This window comes from Molothrus ater, chromosome 5, assembly GCF_012460135.2.
Source record: "Molothrus ater isolate BHLD 08-10-18 breed brown headed cowbird chromosome 5, BPBGC_Mater_1.1, whole genome shotgun sequence".
NCBI classification, from domain to species: domain Eukaryota; kingdom Metazoa; phylum Chordata; class Aves; order Passeriformes; family Icteridae; genus Molothrus; species Molothrus ater.
This window is the reverse complement of record NC_050482.2, coordinates 3,587,833-3,604,490: the sequence shown is the minus strand read 5'-3', so window position 1 is coordinate 3,604,490 and position 16,658 is coordinate 3,587,833. Positions and strand designations below refer to the sequence as shown.

Genomic DNA, 16,658 nt, shown 5'->3' with positions numbered 1-16,658 from the left:
GCCTCTTCTTCCTGTAAAATCATAAGGAAGGATTTTATCAAAGGAAGTCTGAGAATTAGTTACCCAAATATATTCCAGTTTCTATTTAAATTTACATGAGAATTAAGCATTTAATTTTTTTTTAAAGAAATGCTTAGGTTTTATGGTATTGCTAAATTCTTCAGTAGGGACTAAAATTGTAGAGAACCAAATTCTACTCAGAATTTTTTAATTCCTTTATTGCTTTCCTGGCCTAACAAATGAAAAGAGTGAAGCATGAGAATGAAACCAGTTACAGGATGGGTTTCTAAAATACCATTTTGTGTATTCCCCAACGGCAATATTAAATATTTTATTAACATAGGGCTCCTTTTCTAGGCTGTGGGGGCAGTTCAGTTAATTGCAAGGAAGAATTCGCAAAATACAAGACTTCTGAGAATTTTTCATGCCAAAATCTTGACCGAAGGCCAGGAACCTTTACCAGCCTTTGTAAACTGACCCAGAAAGAGAAAGGAGACAAACAGGATCTGTAAACAAAGATCACGTGCCCTTCACAAATACATTTTGGAAGGATGGTTGCCTAGGGAAACAGGAAATGGGGAATTACACAACAAACAAAAAGGACTGCCAAACAAATTTGCTGACCTTTTTTTTCGGGGAATTATGGTGAAAACTATTGGAATCTGTAGGATTTCACCATATTTCTAAATCTGAAGGGGGGACACAGAAATAGTTTGGCAATTACGCCACAACTCTTCAGAAGATACAAAAAGTTTCTTTGATATCTTTGTCCTGCAGGGTTGTGAGCTATAGAATTGAGAGGTCATCTTGAATTTTTTGGAGTTTCCCAGCTTTTGCAATTAAGCTTTCTGGAATCAATGCTTCTTTTTACAGTTGAGATAATAACAAAACCACTCCATTCATATTTGTAAGGGTCATCTGGTCATTCAGCTCTATATTAGGCAGCTAATCCTCATTTCTGAGCTGGTCATCTCCCAAATGGCTCTGTCCATATCTTTTCCTAGGAAACAGCAGCTCTCAGAATGGTTTGTGTTTTTCTTCCAAGAGTCAGAGATGGGAAGAGAAGAATTTTCATTGGACTTGGCTTTAACAGGGAAGAAGTTGGCCTCTGCATGGTGATTGCTGAATTGCAGGGGGAAGGAAACTCATTTGTCTGATGTTTGGATCCCTCCTGCATCCTCTGCTGTTTCCAGCATGTAACTTTTATTTTCTTTTCTCAGTTCCAATGACAGGTTTCACTCAAAGGGCCACCATTGATCCTGAACTGAATGAAATCCACGTTTTGTCAGGGCTCAGTAAAGACAAGGAGAAACGGGAAGAGAACGTGAGGAATTCCTTCTGGATTTATGACATTGTGAGGAACAGCTGGTAAGTCCTAACTTCTGACTTCCACACTGACTTTATTTAGAAAGCAATCCTGTCTCCATAAGGCAGCTCTGTAACCTCTATTAACCATGGAATTGTTGAAAGTTGTGAAAGACAGCTGAGTTCCCTTTAGGCACCTCTTTTTCCCATTGTCTTTAGAAGTAATAATGGCAATAATCCAAATGAGAGAGGGAAATCATGTGAACATCTTTATTGAAGCCAGGTGGAGGGGATGAGGGAAGTGAGCAGTTAAAAAAGGCTTTTCCTGCAGGAAGGGTTCAAGGCCAGGATTCAGGTCCAGTGCAGCAAATTCAGTCCAATGTAAGTTGTTAATAGTAGTGTACATGGCTCTAGTTCTTAGAAACTGAGGAAACTGGTGCAAGTGAATGGTGATGGAGAAGTCTCTGTGCCAAAAGGGATATTCTGAGAAAATATCTCCTGGTTTTGTAGCTCGTTGCCACTGTTCCTTTCCAGAACTGGCAGAGATTTTATGTTCAAGGCCTCTTCTAAAGTGGGGTCAATCACTTCAAAGGTGTGAGTATTGTTTTTAAAAGTGAATTCTCAGTTATAATTTAAGCCTGCTTAGAAATCACTGACTGAAATACTACCTCTACTATAATATGTAGTCTAAAGCTCTACTGGGTTCAAGATGTTTTCTTCCATGATAAAAAAATACTTCATGCTGACAGTTCTGTAGGCAGATAATGTAACATCTGAAGAGCTCCCCAAAGCTTATGACAAATAATTTTCTAGAATTTTTTCCTGTTTGACTTGTGCTTGAGGGCTGTTTTCAGCCAGATGACCTCTGATTGCTGGCTGGCTTCTTTGTAGAGCTATGGGATGGGATAATAGAGGACAACATTAAGAGAAGTAAGAAAATCTTTAGTGTTTTACATCATTTGTACCTTCCAGCCTTTCAGCAACTTTTCTGCTTCCTGTAGGTACAACTAATAATTCCTTACTACTTTGAATTTCAGGTCTTGTGTCTATAAGAACGACCAAGCAGCAAAAGAGAATCCAGGTAAAAGCCTTCAGGAAGAGGAGCCCTGCCCAAGGTTTGCCCATCAGCTGGTGTATGATGAGTTGCACAAGGTAAAAAGTGATTTGAATTTTTTTAAGTCTTTTTGCTCTGAAATTGTAGCTATTTCCTCAAAGATGGTACAATAAATATCTTTTTTGAATGTTTGGATTAATATGGTGAATAACTCTCACTTCCCATATTTTGAAATATGGTGCTAAACTACTTTTAATGTCAATATGAAGTAAACATGAGATCTGTTCTCACACTTCAGAACACACAAAGCTTCATTCATTATTCTTAGGGATTTAATCTCACCTTTTGGTGAATAAATGAGAACAGATAGTTACAAAAATTTCTAGGAAAAGATATGTTTGAATGAGCTAATCACAGTTAAGAATCCTCTGAATCAGAGGTGCCTGACTTTGCCCTGCATGTCAGAAGGAACTGTCATTCTTTAGCACTGTCAGCCTCCAATGGACACATTCATACTTAAATAGACTTAAAGTTTGGTTTAGTGTATATAACAGCTCAGTAAACTTAAAGCTCTGTACATATTCACCAGTAAAGCACAAACCCACAGATGAGGTTCATAAACTCATGAATTTAAATTACTGTGACATGTTTACTGGTCCTTTCATGGATTTTTCTAAAAATTCTCCCTAGTCTGAAACAGTCTGAGTTAAAGAAAAACATATTTCAGTCTTGCATTCTGTGGGATGTTAATCAAATTTGGGAAACCCAGCTAGCCCAAAACTTAAGGGATTTAAAGGAGGAATGGGTGCAGATTCTGTATGGGGAAATGGCATTGCTGGTTGTCTTCACTGTAATGATACTGTAAATAAGTAAATACTGTTCTACTTTTACTTCTAAGTGTAAGGCACCATGAGAGAGTAGTATTTTCTGAGTTACTCTGAAGGTTGCTAAATCATCACAGTTGCCCAGCTTTATCTGAGGAGCTGTTTGATGTGCTTGTTTTGAAGAGTCTTATTTTTAGAAACCTCTGTTCCAATGACCTTTCTAAACTCCTCTGATATAAATAAGGAGAGCCTTCAGCAGTGGGATGCAGAATACATTGTTTTGAGTGATTATTTTTAAAGCCATGGGGAAAGGTAGGCTGTTGGACTTGTTAAACTTCAGTATTTGAAGGTCCTTTGTAGCATGTTTAATATCAACACTTCTGAGTCTGAAATTACCACATGATGGGAAGAAAAATGTAGCAAAGAAATAAACAGTTCTTTTGTGACACTTCCACTCTTCTGGAAGTTTGCCTTTCTCTAGGTCTACGTTGTGCTGGACTGGACTTGCTCTCACTTTACTTTGGATGTCTTCGGGACTTCCAACTCACTTTGTCAGTGCTTAAGGATTTATCATGCTCATAGGCTTTTCCTAAAGAAAGAGTTTGCATGAATTTTGGATGTTCATTTATAAATATCTCAGGTATCTGCTAAAGGGATGTTCTAACAGTACAACTCTTTTATTATCTTAAAATGTAAATTGTTTAGGAGAACTTTCTTCATCTCTAAAGGGACAAAGTGAGGCTGATAGTGAGATGGAGCAGCTTGTCTAAAAGGCAGAGTTTATCCCACCAGAATAAACCTCTGCAAAGCTGCTGACATAGTAAATTGTCTTTGTTCAGTAGATTTACACAAACAATCAATTTTTTGATCTGCCTCTCATTTCCTTAGGTTCATTACTTATTTGGAGGGAATCCTGGTAAATCCTGCTCTCCAAAGATGAGATTAGATGACTTCTGGTCTCTGAAGCTCTGTCGACCTTCAAAGGAATATCTGCTAAGACACTGCAAATACCTCATCAGAAAGCACAGGTATAGAAACAAAGGTGGTTTGCAATTTCCTTTTCCAGGTGTCTGGTTTTTTTTCAAGTTGCTAAGACTCAAATCTCTCATAAACCATTTTGTGAAATGTCATTTTGTTGGTTATATGAAACTAGATGATCTCAAGGTCCCTTCTAAACCTTCTGCACATTTCTTGATTATTCTTTTAAATTATTTTAATAAAAAGCAGTGGGTCGGTGCTAAACTACAAAATTAACTTGATTCATTTTGCCCATGCTATTCTTAAAGTAGAAAAATCTGGTTATTGTGTGGGGAGTCATGGGGAATTTTTAGATTCCCTTTTCACTGTGCTGCTCATCAACATGTGTTTTGGTGCTGTCACCTCCCAAGGAAATGGAGTATGTTTTGGAAACACTGTGCTTGGAGATAGTAACAGCCTGCAAGGATGCTAATGAAGTCTGGGGGCTGGATGCCTTTGCACATCTGAGACTCAACCATGGTGAGGTCATCAGAGTTTCTCATTCAGAAACTCCTGAAAGAGCTCACTTAGGCAGAATTCAGCTACACTGCAGTGCTTCTTGCACTCTGGATGCTTCAGAGCTGCCTTATATTTGCTATTAAGGGCAACAGCTTTTCCAAATCAAGCTTATGGTGTTGCCTTAGTCAAGAAATTGCAGCAGTGAGAGAGCCTTTCAGGACCCAGCAAATCATCTGAAAGCAGTAAATAGCTCTCCCTGCATTCCGGGGGAGAATACTTTGTTATCAGGCTCTGCCAAGAGTTAGAAGGTCAGGTTAAAATACCTGATGGTATTTTATTTCTGAGGCAGCAAGCAAATTGCTGTACTCAACTCACAGCTACTGTGGCTGGGTGAGACACTGAGATTAGCCACACAGTAGATGTGAATACCTACAAGAATGAATAAAGGCCTTGCCCAGTTATATCTGGGAGGCTTATTAAACCCAGATGTGATGGTATGGCAATGCAGCTGTGCAGGGACAGCTCTGAATTATTTGTTTCTACTTGCTTAAATTGAACTTGAAGGAAATGCTGCTGTGTGTTACCTGGCAGAAGTTTGGGGTTTATGCACCATGCTCCCATTTTTGGGGTCTGTGTGAGGGAGCCAAACCTGAGCAGCCAGGGATGGTGGGATGGGTGCCTGGCTGGGGCTGAATTGCTGTGGAGTCACTGGCTGCCCTTCACCTGCACTGCCCCAAACTCTGGCTACCAGAACAGGTACTGGCCTTGCATCCACAGCAAACCCACAGCATCAGCCTGGGTCCTCTTTTTCCTATGAGCTTGGTCAGTACCAGTCAGCCAGGCTGGGCATGTGGGAAAGAGCAAGGTGGCAGTGGTTCCACTCATTTAAAGCACTTCAGCTCTCTGGACCATGGTGATGTCATCTGAGAAAATCGATGGCAATGTCTGAAACCACGTGTAGTGACCAAACTGTCAGATGCAGCAGGTGACAGACAAGGGTCTTTGTGCTCCCTGTGCTGCTCAATCACTGACATCTTGAGGCAGTTTCAAAATTCAGGCTATACATGTCCACTGTGGTATAAATAGCCAGATAGATGACCCAAATAAAAAAATAACAATATGATAAGATGACAAACAGTGTGATGCTGCACCCAGGGGTAGGTGAGAGGAGGAAAAAGATGATTTTAAACCTGATCCTTTCTAGGCTTATGCAACCAGCTCAGTGCTGCAGGGAAGCAGCTCTGCTCACTGAGTATGCTGAGCCCAGAATCGTATCCTGAGGGCTCTGTTCACTTCTTGAGGGAATTCACAGAAGTTGCAGTTCCTGTTCATTAAAAGACAATGAGGAAATAATGGTGGTAGTGCACAGGATTTTTATGGAGCTGTGCTCTTTCCAAAGGTGGGATGTTAATATCCCAGGGACTGAAGTGCTCAAGGCTTGCCTGTGTCTGCTCTGTGAGATGCTGCTCACATCTTACTTCATTTGTGGAAGACAAGCTGTACTCAAGATGTTATATATTAAGAAGTTTCTGTGCATATGCTTTTGAATATTTTTAGTAAGAATGTAATACTTTGCCCTTTTAACTCCTTTGCACCCCCAAAAACCCTCTTCCATGTTTCAGTCTGGCTTGAAATTCCATCAAACGTGAGGCTCACTAATGTGGTTTTCTTTGGAAATACTGTGTGTGTTGGATGGGTTTTGCTCTCTGTTGAACCAGTAGTACTTAGACCTGAGGGATATGGCTGTGCTCAAGTTTTCTGTCTCTTCTCTGCAGGTTTGAGGAGAAAGCTCAGACTGACCCTCTTAGTGCACTGAAGTACCTGCAGAATGATTTATATGTAACCGTGGATCACTCGGACCCTGAGGAGACAAAGGAGGTGAGGATCAATCAACCTTGTCCTAAAGAAATTTAGAATGCATTCTCATTGAAAGTTTTGGGCTTCTTAAACCTGGGTTTTATTCCATTTGTAAAAGCTCAGCAGGTGCCAGACACTTTGCTGTATCATGTAGTTCTCTGCACTTAAGTCAGACTGCTTTGGAAACAGTCACATAACAACTGCAGGTCCAGATAAAATAGCTTTTGTACTCCTAAGAGTGAAGGCTAAGCCTTGTTTTAATTCCACTGTGCTGGTGTATATTTTGGGAGCTTTAATTGAAATGTAAACTCTCTGAAATGTCACCACTCTGTAGTTGGTTGTGCAGTAGAAAGGGAATAGAAACTTACTTGTGCTCAGGCTTCTCAATATTCAGCATCTCTGGGGAGGGAAAGCTTTTCCAAAGATGATCAGTATTTCTGGAAGTAGTTTATACCTATACACTGCTTGCTACCCTTAAAATCTTATGTCCTTTGCCTTTTGAATATTATCCAGTAGGCATGTTCTTTATTTATTCCAGGAATTTGTTTCCATTTCCTGTTTTGATTCCAGTACTGCAGCGCGTGTCGCTTCACAAAACGGATTAAGGAAAGAGTGAGAAGTGTCAGATAAGGTGGTTGATTTCACTCTGGCATTAATTTCCACATGGAGTTTGGGGCAGCCAGCTGAGATGTGCCAACATTCAGCTCCTGATGGGTAGATAAGGAAGAGTCTGGGGGTCTTGCTGTCTTCTTTCCTTAATGACTTGGGAATGGATTCAACAGCTCCATTTATAAAATCACGCTAGGAGGAGGGGCAGTTCTATTCCATGCTGAGTCCCTGGATTAAATCTCTTAATCTGGTGGCTTTAACTTGCTACTTTAGCTAAAGAAAAGATTATACAGACACTGAAAGGTCTTAGGGGAGAATGTAAGAATATTCTTGTGTGTGCACAGGATGGAATTGAGCGTTAGAATTAGGAAAAAAGCTTACTCTTATCAGGATCTTGGAAGTGATCACATTTGTCATAAATTCTAATCAGCATTTATAAACATGTGATTGAACAAAATATTTAAGTGCTGGGACTCTCTGTTCTCTGTAAATGGTTTCTTGTTCAAATTGTTCCATATCAAGTAGTTTCACATCCTTTCTAGTCATTTCTAGCATAGGAAAGACAGCAGATGATCTTGATTTTCTTGAAGTAGGAAAGGAGTTTTTTTTTTCCTCAATATGTGTCATCTTCCCAGTGTGGTAACACTTCTAGAGTCTTGGAGGTTGGAAAAGACCTTTAAGGTCGTCAGGTGCAACCATTGCATCAGCACTGCCAAGGCCAACACTAAATCATGTCCCCAGGTGCCACATCTATATGGCTTCCCCAGGTGGCCTGTGCCAGAGCTAGACAACCCTTCTGGTGAATTTTTTCCTGATACCCAGTCTTAATTTGAGGCCATTTCCTCTTCTCCTGTGTTTTATTACTTGTGAGTGACCCCACACCGCAGCTGTCCCCTCCTGTCAGGAGTTGTGCAGAGCCAGAAGGTCCCCCCTGAGGCTCCTTTTCTCCAGGCTGAGCCCCTTTCCCAGCTCCCTCAGCCCCTCCTGGTGCCTCAGACCCTTCCCAGCTCCATTCCCCTCCCTGGACATACTCCATCCCCAAAGTGACTTTCTTCTTGTGAGGGGCCCAAAACTGTGCCCAGAATTCAAGGTTTCTTCTTCCTGTTTGAGCCTGTACTAACCCATACAGTACAAGCCCCCATCCTGATGCTCTCTTTTTCCCTCCCACTCCTATAAGATATGTCCTGTGTTCTCTGATCTCCTTTTTTCTCCATGTCACACCTGTGTGCTGGTTGCCTGTCTCTCCTCAGCCAGTTATTCCTAAGGAGATTTTGCATCTCATGGCTGGCTGGGCCTTTTTATTATTCCCTGAACAGCAAAGATCTGTGATGTGATGAGCAAGCTCTTCTCCTAGTTCCTGCTGCCTCCTGTCGCCCACAGACCGAGGGAGCTGCTGCAGAAGCTGCATGTTGGGCACATCTGGCACAGAAAACCCTTTAATATCCTCCTTTTCTTTTCCCAGCTCAGTGTTCAACTTGTCCACCTTGTAGGAATGGAGAATTTACATGCCTGCATGGGCTCCTCTGAGATTTTGGGGAATGTAGAAGCTGTATCATACCAGTAAAAGTAGAATAAAATGAAAAAAAGAATTACCCCTTTTCAGAGAGCACACTGGTGTTCTGAACATTAATGATCCAGTGAATGAGCTTACATAGCTCAGTCCAGCTGAGTGAATATATTGTGGATTCTTTCTCTGCAGGCCTAATGTCTGATCCAAACAAAATCCAATAGCTTCTGTCTGTCGTGCTGGGCTGTCGGATCAGCACACACCATTCAGCAGAATTAAAGCTTCCATCCATCCCAGCCATCTCCAAAAATCATCTAACAATTTCTGGGATGCTTTGTTGTTTGGGTTTTGCTATTTGTTTTTTGATTGGAATTTTTTTTTAATTATTCTTCATTGTGCTGATCATAAAGCTTTAGCATCCAAACCTTTTTTTTCCACTGGGACAGATCTGCCAGGGCTGTGGCACAGAGCCAGCTGCTGGGCTGGTACTGACTGGGTGCATTTCCAGCTGACGTCAATTTACCTTCCGGTTATCACATCGAGTTGGCTTTTTGCTCTGGCATTGCATCTTCAAATAGCTCCTGTGCTTTCCAAAGGACTGACTGACGCAGGCATTTTGGATTCCATATCGAATTTCAAGCACCAGTTTGATTGTGTCTGTCAGCCCAGACACCTCCATACCCTGCCTTTATTTGATTTTGGTGTCTCGATTAATAGCAAAGGTGATAGATGTGATTGGCTGCAGCCATTGAATGCTGTAAGGCATCTTAGAACTTTAGGGAATCGATTCCTGCCTGTTTTCCCTCTTTCCAGGGCAGCTGTTAAATTTGGGAAGGACCAGGCTGAATAGTTTCATCCCTAACTTCGTGCAGTAATTCTGGAGACTGGCCTGTATGGCTTCATGTTTTATGGATGGAGATCTGGGTGGTGTTATATACCATTACAAGCAGAATTTCCCCTTGTGGTGAAGCTTGCTTGCTTTGTAATAGAAGTAATTCCTTCTGACTTAGTTAGGCAAGTCTGTTCAGCTGTTTGCAGTTGGATGCCAAGGAAAACAAACAGACTGTTCTTGAAACTTACTTTGGCCTTAGTGTAACCAATTTTGTTTAAAGTAGCATGAATGATTGATAGTAGGAACATACCCCAAGATTTTCATTCTGTTGCTGTGAATTTTAGGGATGCTAAGAGGTCTATTTTTTTTCTATATTTTTTTATTACTCTGAAATGAAGTAGATGCCTGCAAGTAACAGGTATTGCATGGGTGCTTGGTTTAGTAGCCACAGGCTGTATGCCAGCAATTTCTCTGCCCACAAATGCAGATCCAGTCATTAACTGTGATTCTGCTTGGCATCACTTAAACTTCCTCAGTCAGTTCAGTGTTCCCAGATCAGTGGATCTTTTTAGTGGCTGTGGGTTAATAGCCCTGACACTATAGGACACTATAGGAAAAGGAGGGTAAATTTCTAGAAAATGGGGAATTTTGCCCATGCTTTAACTGATTAAAAGGGTCATTTGCTGGTGTAAAATTTTCTGCTGGCAAGGCTGTTCTTCTCTGTCACACACAGTTGTGAATTTGGTGGAAGATTACAACAGCAGGCTTTTAAAGATAAAAGGATGGTCAAAATAAATATCAGTTGAATTCCAAATTTTGTACTTAGAGAAAAACAGGTGCTGTTAAGTCACAGAAACATCAGTAGTTCATGTATAAAAGCTAAAGATGCTCCTTGAACACTGCAGTAATCATACCCAGAACTTTGCTGCTGTTAAATGGGCTGCAGTAGAAATCAAGATGACTCACAAAAATGTCCAGTGCTTTCCAAGTGTGAGAGAGCAGGATGATTTTGTACATGGAGATTCAACAACTGATGAAGCTCAATCCCATGATTGTTGTAAAACAGATACAAAGCACAAGGAAAACTCACAGTATGTTTTTCTTGGAGCGTGGTAGGAGAAAGAGCAAGGACCTGGAGGCCAATCTGAGGCCTGACTTGCTTGTAGACTGAGGCTGGAGGCCCCTGTTCAAGGCTGCTTCATACTTTCCATTCTTAAGACCTTGTCTTTAATAAATTTGACAGATAAAGCCAGCAGGGCCCAAAAGTATTGTTTGAATCTGCATTAGACTGGTATTTCTGGGAAAATTGAAGCCCAAATGGGAAAAATAGTTCTAGGAAGGAGCTAAGAAAAGCCTGTTTCTCCTCCTTGTGTCCTGCTGTGATTCTTTGTAAAGCCTCAGAGCCTGAGTGCTGCAGGAGCAGGGGCTTTGGAGCCAAGGAGCCTTTACAAAAACAGCGTTCAGCCTTCCCAATTTCAGCAACAGCTCCATCCTCAAAGGGTTTGAGCTTCTCTTTGCCTCTTTGAGCCTGTGCTGGGAGTCACCAGCCCCAGAGAACTGGTCAAAGCTGAGGAACTGGTTTATGCTGTGATCTGAGCACTCACACACAGGCATTACAGAGGAGGAGGAGGAATTGTGTCTGATTCACACAACTGGCCAGGTATCCCAAGCGAGAGTTACTCATTCCCCCTTAATCATTCTGTTTGTGCAAAGGCAGAGGTGTGCAGCAAATACATAAAAATAGACATAGTATATGACCTTCTATTAGTTAACCAGATCTCTTTATCTCCAAGGAACCCCTGCCTCTGTTCAGGAGGTTGGTTGGATCTCTGAGAGAGAAGTTAATTGGGTAACAAAGGGGACTGCTGTCTTTTGAGTGGAGGCTTAATTTGGAATGGATGAAGCCAGTGAGCCAGAGGGATTGTCAGAAGAAAATGGGTGGTGGTGTGATTAAAGCAGTTGGATGCTTCTGCTGGATAATTGAATTCTGCTCTTGTCTCCATAGCAGAGTTGCTGTGTGATATTAAGCAAATTGTTTTTCCTAGATGGTCATTAATTGGATGTTTCATTCTGGTGCCTGATGGGAGAGATCTGAGGTGTGATTTGCTTGAGGGCCATGCTTTTCTGCAAATTCAGAAGCTGTTGCATAACACTACATATTTTGAAAAATCAGATACTGTTAGTTTCAAATAGACCCAAAATTAATCAGAGTTTGAAGTGCCATCTGTTAGAATAACAATTAATATGATAAGAAAGTCAATGAAGAAATTAATTCCTTCTTTAGAGCAGAGCTTGTACTTTGTGAAGAAAATAGTACATTGGATATCTGCTGGGAATGGTATGTAGGAGACCTGGTATTGAGTGAGCAGTAACTTTTCTACACTTTGGGAAAAACATAGGGATCTTATGGGAGAACATTGTAGGGTTTGGGATTGTAATACAAATGCAGAGTGAACCAGCTTGGGTTCAGCACTGTCCTTAACTGATGTTATTGACTCACAAGCTTGACTTTCCTATCAGAAAGTGCTTTTCAAGTGTGAGCTGATACACAAATTAAATTTCAAACCAAACAAACAACAGCCCTCAAGGTTAACTCAAGTGTGGCACCATCAGTGGAGAAGGGAACAAGATCCTCCTTCCCCACAAAGCTGCAAAGAAACTCATAGCCATGAAAATCCATCATGCCTGCTGCAGATGAGGCTGGAAACTTGGCAGAGGCCATTTTCAGCGGGGTTTTGGTCTCAGTTCAGCGAGTTCTTGGCTGAACCCTGCTCATCTGGCCTCTTGGTCAGGCACCTGAGCCCCAGGGTGGCTTTGTGCTCCCAGCAGGGCGTTGCTGCAGGAGCATGGGAACCCCTGGGAGCACGTGGCACCCGCTTTATCCCAGCTTGGTGTGCCACCAGGCAGCTGGCAGCGGGCCCCTGAGCCATCCTGTGGGAGGCAGGGATGGCCAGAGCGTGGCATTTGCTCTCAGAAGCTGCAGGGATTTAGCCACGGGTTTATTGGAACTTTTGGAGCTATTTCTGCTGGGCAGCTGTTTAAGTAGGGTGCTGCTGGGAAGCCAAGCTGCTCTCACAAATGAGGCTCACAGTGGAATCCACGTGGGGCTTTGCAGTGATTTAGTGTGACCAGGCCTTGCACTCAGGAGGGCACTTCACAGCCCCTTCTCCCTCATCTCCAGTTTTTCAATCCTGTGTCTTTCTCACCATACCCTCCCCAAAGGATGCAGACATACCCCAGACACTACAGTCCTTATTTTAGCCTGATTTTCCCTTTGATGTCACATTGAAACTGATCTCACTGAAGTGTTTTTGTAGCTTCTTGCACTTGGTTATAGATCTACTTTCTGTAGCATCTTATTTTTCTTTTTTTTTCTACTTTTTGCTTCTGTGTTTTCTGGCAGTTTTGTGTTTGGCCATTGTTCTCTGCAGCCCTGACTCCTTTGAGCTTTCTTTGTAGAACTTGCTTTTTAGACCACTTAATTTTTTTTTCTAGTGCTTTCCTCATATGTTGCTAGCTGATACAGGCCATCCCAAAATGGGCTCCTTATTGTAGAGGAGACTTTGAAACCTTGAGAACAGCAAGAGTATTTTATTTAAAGATTCTGCTCCTTTTCATGCATTTGTCAGTTTTATAATAAAGTGATACTGATCTGTTGTAGTGCCTAAGTGCATTTTCACAGAGCCTCTGCACCTGTTCTGTATTGCTGATTTTTCGTGTTTATGTTGATTTGCACTCGGCCCTGGTGAAATGCACCTCAATCCATCATTATAATTTGGATTAAGTAGAAAAACAGTTGGAAGGCTGTCTGTTCCATGCTGGCAGTCAGTCTGAGTGTGGTGTAAGGTCTGGTGATCCTGCCCTGTTCTGCCAAGCAGGTTATCACTGAAAACCCAGGGTGATGCTGACCCTGGGGCACAGATGAATCACTCCTGATTCAAGGCTCCATTTTGATGTCAAACCATTGATGGCCACCCACAGAAAAGTTATTTGACCTGTTTGCCTTTCCCTGCTGGCTTAATCTAAGTAATGCCTTGACAATGTGCCGTAAATATCATATAAAAGTGTTAGAATTCCTATGAAAGTCAGAATGGACAAGGTCTATTGCCAAGTCCCATCCCTAGGGCCTTCTGCCTCATAGGAGAAATCAGATTGATGTGCTACAACTTGTTGTTGCCAAATCCACGTTGGCTGCTAGTCATCACCTTCTCCACTCCTACATGCCTACAAACTGTCTGTGTTCCCATTTTTTATTGAAATTGAAATTAAACTGATGGATATGTAATGCCTGGCTGTTCTTTCCACTCCTTCCCTGAACATATTTGCTTCTCTTCTGTTTTTTTTCCTCCCTTCTTTTCCTTCAGGCTGTGTGCTGAAAAGACACACAGGCAGGAGACACAAGATTCCAAGGCTTTAAGGAATCAACTCTTTCTTTGCAGGAGCATGACAAAGCACTAAGCTTTTCTGTTCCTTGGGTTCCTGGAAACATCAGTCAGGGGCAGAGGAAGACACCATGGTCACTGTCTATCAGTGAGACATGAAGGGAGAATAAAACCATGAATGTGTTAAGTAAAATGTTTTTATTCATGGTCTTGATGTTCCCAAACAAAGAATTTTTATTTTTAGTTAAGAAGATATTGCCTTAAATTTGTCATGTGAGATCTCTGGCAGTTCAGATGGGCTGTTATTAGAATCTTAGAATGGTTTGGGTTGGATGGGACGTTAAGGATCATTGAGTTCCAAACCCCCTAATGCCACCCATTAGATCAGATTGCTCAGCCCCATCTGGCCTTCAGCACTGCCAGGGTTGGGGCATCCACAGCTTCTCTCTGTGGGGCAGAGCTTTCTCTGTGTTCAAGAAGTTCATGCTCACTCCAGCAGTTACCCTGTTTTTGTGCCATCTAATCCCTGGCTGCTGAGCCTGTACCATGTTAATCCCTGGGAATGTTACTGTGTGGAGGGACTCTACCTTCTGCCAAAGAGGCAAAAAACTACATGTAAAAAAATGAGATTTTTAGAGCTCTCAGTCAAATACCTTTCATTGCATCAACACTGCTCTAATTCTAGGAAAAACCATCTAACTTGTGCCAAGGTGACAAATTGTAGTGCTCATGTGAAAGTGCCTGCTGCTGTTATTCATGTGTATGGCACAGGAGTTAGGAGGATTGTGTGGAGAGCAACTCTAAAGCTACTTGTACTTCTATGAATTCCTTGGGGTTCTTGCCTTTGTGGTTAATAACACTTTTTTCTTTCTTTGTCCCTTTACCTCTTCTTCTGCAGTTTCAGCTTCTTGCCTCAGCATTATTTAAGTCTGGCTCGGATTTCACGACTCTCGGTGAGTATTGTGTGTCAGAGGAATTACATGATGTTCTCTTTGATAATTACTCTTAGTTTCTACTGGTTTTTATATCAAATGTTATAGTTCCTATGAACATTGCAGGCTCTTTTCAATATGCAAAGTGCCACTACCCAGACATTTGAGAGGTTATTTATAATGACCAGTGTCCAATACCTCAAGCCCACATGTAAAACATCTATCAACATCAGTGGTTTTAAACCAATGCCTCCTGGGATCATTTTGTGTCTCTTATTACATCTGATCCTTCGCTGTTACCCAAGTAAACAGAAGCTTTGGTCAGAATAAAGCACCTCCTGTCATGTCACTTTGGAATCTCACAGCATGGCTACGGCTCTGTTTGCTGTGATAACTGCAATTCCTGGAGTAGTTTGGTTCGCTCTGTTCTCTGAAGAACGAGTTCTTTGGGCAGGGTGTCAAGAGTGGAGAAAACAGTGGCATGAAGGGCTGGAAACAGGAGGGCTGAGCCAAAGCCATGATTTGTTTCACTTCTCTGTCCAGTTAACTCTTTGAGAGATCTCAGAGACTCATCCTGGGCAAGCTGTAGGAAAGGTACAGGCAGAAATTACATCCTTGTGCTGGAGTGTCCTCAAGTCACTGAGCTCTCGCTAAGAGAATGGATGACTTCAGTTTTTGATGGAGGTATAATTCCCAATCTGGGAAACTGAGGGAAGGTTAAGGCCCACTGCAGTTCTGCCCTGCTGGATGAGAAAGCTCTGCTGAGTTCCAGTGGTTTGGAAGACATCAAGTTGACTGATAGGATCAACTTCTTTTAAAGAAAGAAAACCCAAGTTTCAGAAAAGTTAGATTTTTCATAGACTCATAGAAGAGTTTGGGCTGAAAGGGACCTTCAAAAACCATCTCATTCCAACCCCCTCTGCCATGGGCAGGGATGCCTTCCACTATCCCAGCTTGCTCTGAGCCCCATCCAACCTGACCTTGAACACTTCAGGGATGGGACATCACAGCTTCTCTGGGCAACCTGTGCCAATGCTTCACCACCCTCAAAACTTTTCCCTAGTTTTAAGCATTTTAAAAGATGAATTAGTTCTTGACTCAGTACAATACTTTATCCAGATTTTGGATTTACAGATAGGAACATATGTACATCAAGAAGTGCTTTGAAAATAAAAACCCCAGCCCTCCTTGATTTGATTAACTTGGTTGATTTTGATTAACTGAGGAGTGAGTTCACTGAATTAAAAAGCATTCCTTTGAGATAGCAGCAATGGAAGTAATCCAAAGTGGAGGAGATCATTGTGTGCCTCCCCTATTGTTCTTGCTGATGGTTTTAGTGTAGGATTTGGATAAACAGTGCAAATCAAACCCTCCCAAGCCATGTTGGAGGCAGCACTCCAGAAACCAGTTTGCAAAGCTCCTGTGTGCCAAGATGCAGCCAGGTGCAAGTCCAGTGAGTAAATACCAACTCTGAGTTGGGACTCCTGCTGTCAACACAGCTTATCTCAAGGAAAACTCAAGCAATCCAAGGAGCAGTTCTGGTTATGGCAATGAAGATAATGAAGAAAGCCCGAGGACAGCAGAAATGAGGCACCAAATAAAAATAGCTGCATGGATTTTGTTTTCTGGGACATCAGAACAGTCCCCTGAGAACTCCTGCTTCCCCTGTTTCTTCAGGGCTGTCAGTGAGCTTGACAGGCATTTGTTTATTACTTTTTATGGCATCTTGATGGCAGTGCTGGCTTGGGGTGACATAATCTCTCTATACGTGCTCACAGTAGTGGGACAGAGCGGTGGCAGCCTTATTAGTGGAGGCAGAGGGAGCTGTTAACATTTATCCCAAATGGACAATTCCACAGCTAAACAGAGTGTTTGGGATT

General features: G+C 42.0%; 1 protein-coding gene across 1 annotated transcript in view; it reads left to right on the top strand.

Annotated features, from left to right (window-relative positions):
• MKLN1 (muskelin 1) overlaps positions 1-16,658 on the top strand; it is a 102,762-nt gene that overhangs the window by 76,992 nt on the left and 9,112 nt on the right. Inside the window, exons 13-17 of the mRNA XM_036400521.2 lie at positions 1,221-1,368; positions 2,343-2,457; positions 4,072-4,211; positions 6,435-6,537; positions 14,745-14,799. Coding sequence (XP_036256414.1) covers positions 1,221-1,368; positions 2,343-2,457; positions 4,072-4,211; positions 6,435-6,537; positions 14,745-14,799 — 561 coding nt within the window. The remainder of the gene's footprint in view (positions 1-1,220; positions 1,369-2,342; positions 2,458-4,071; positions 4,212-6,434; positions 6,538-14,744; positions 14,800-16,658) is intronic.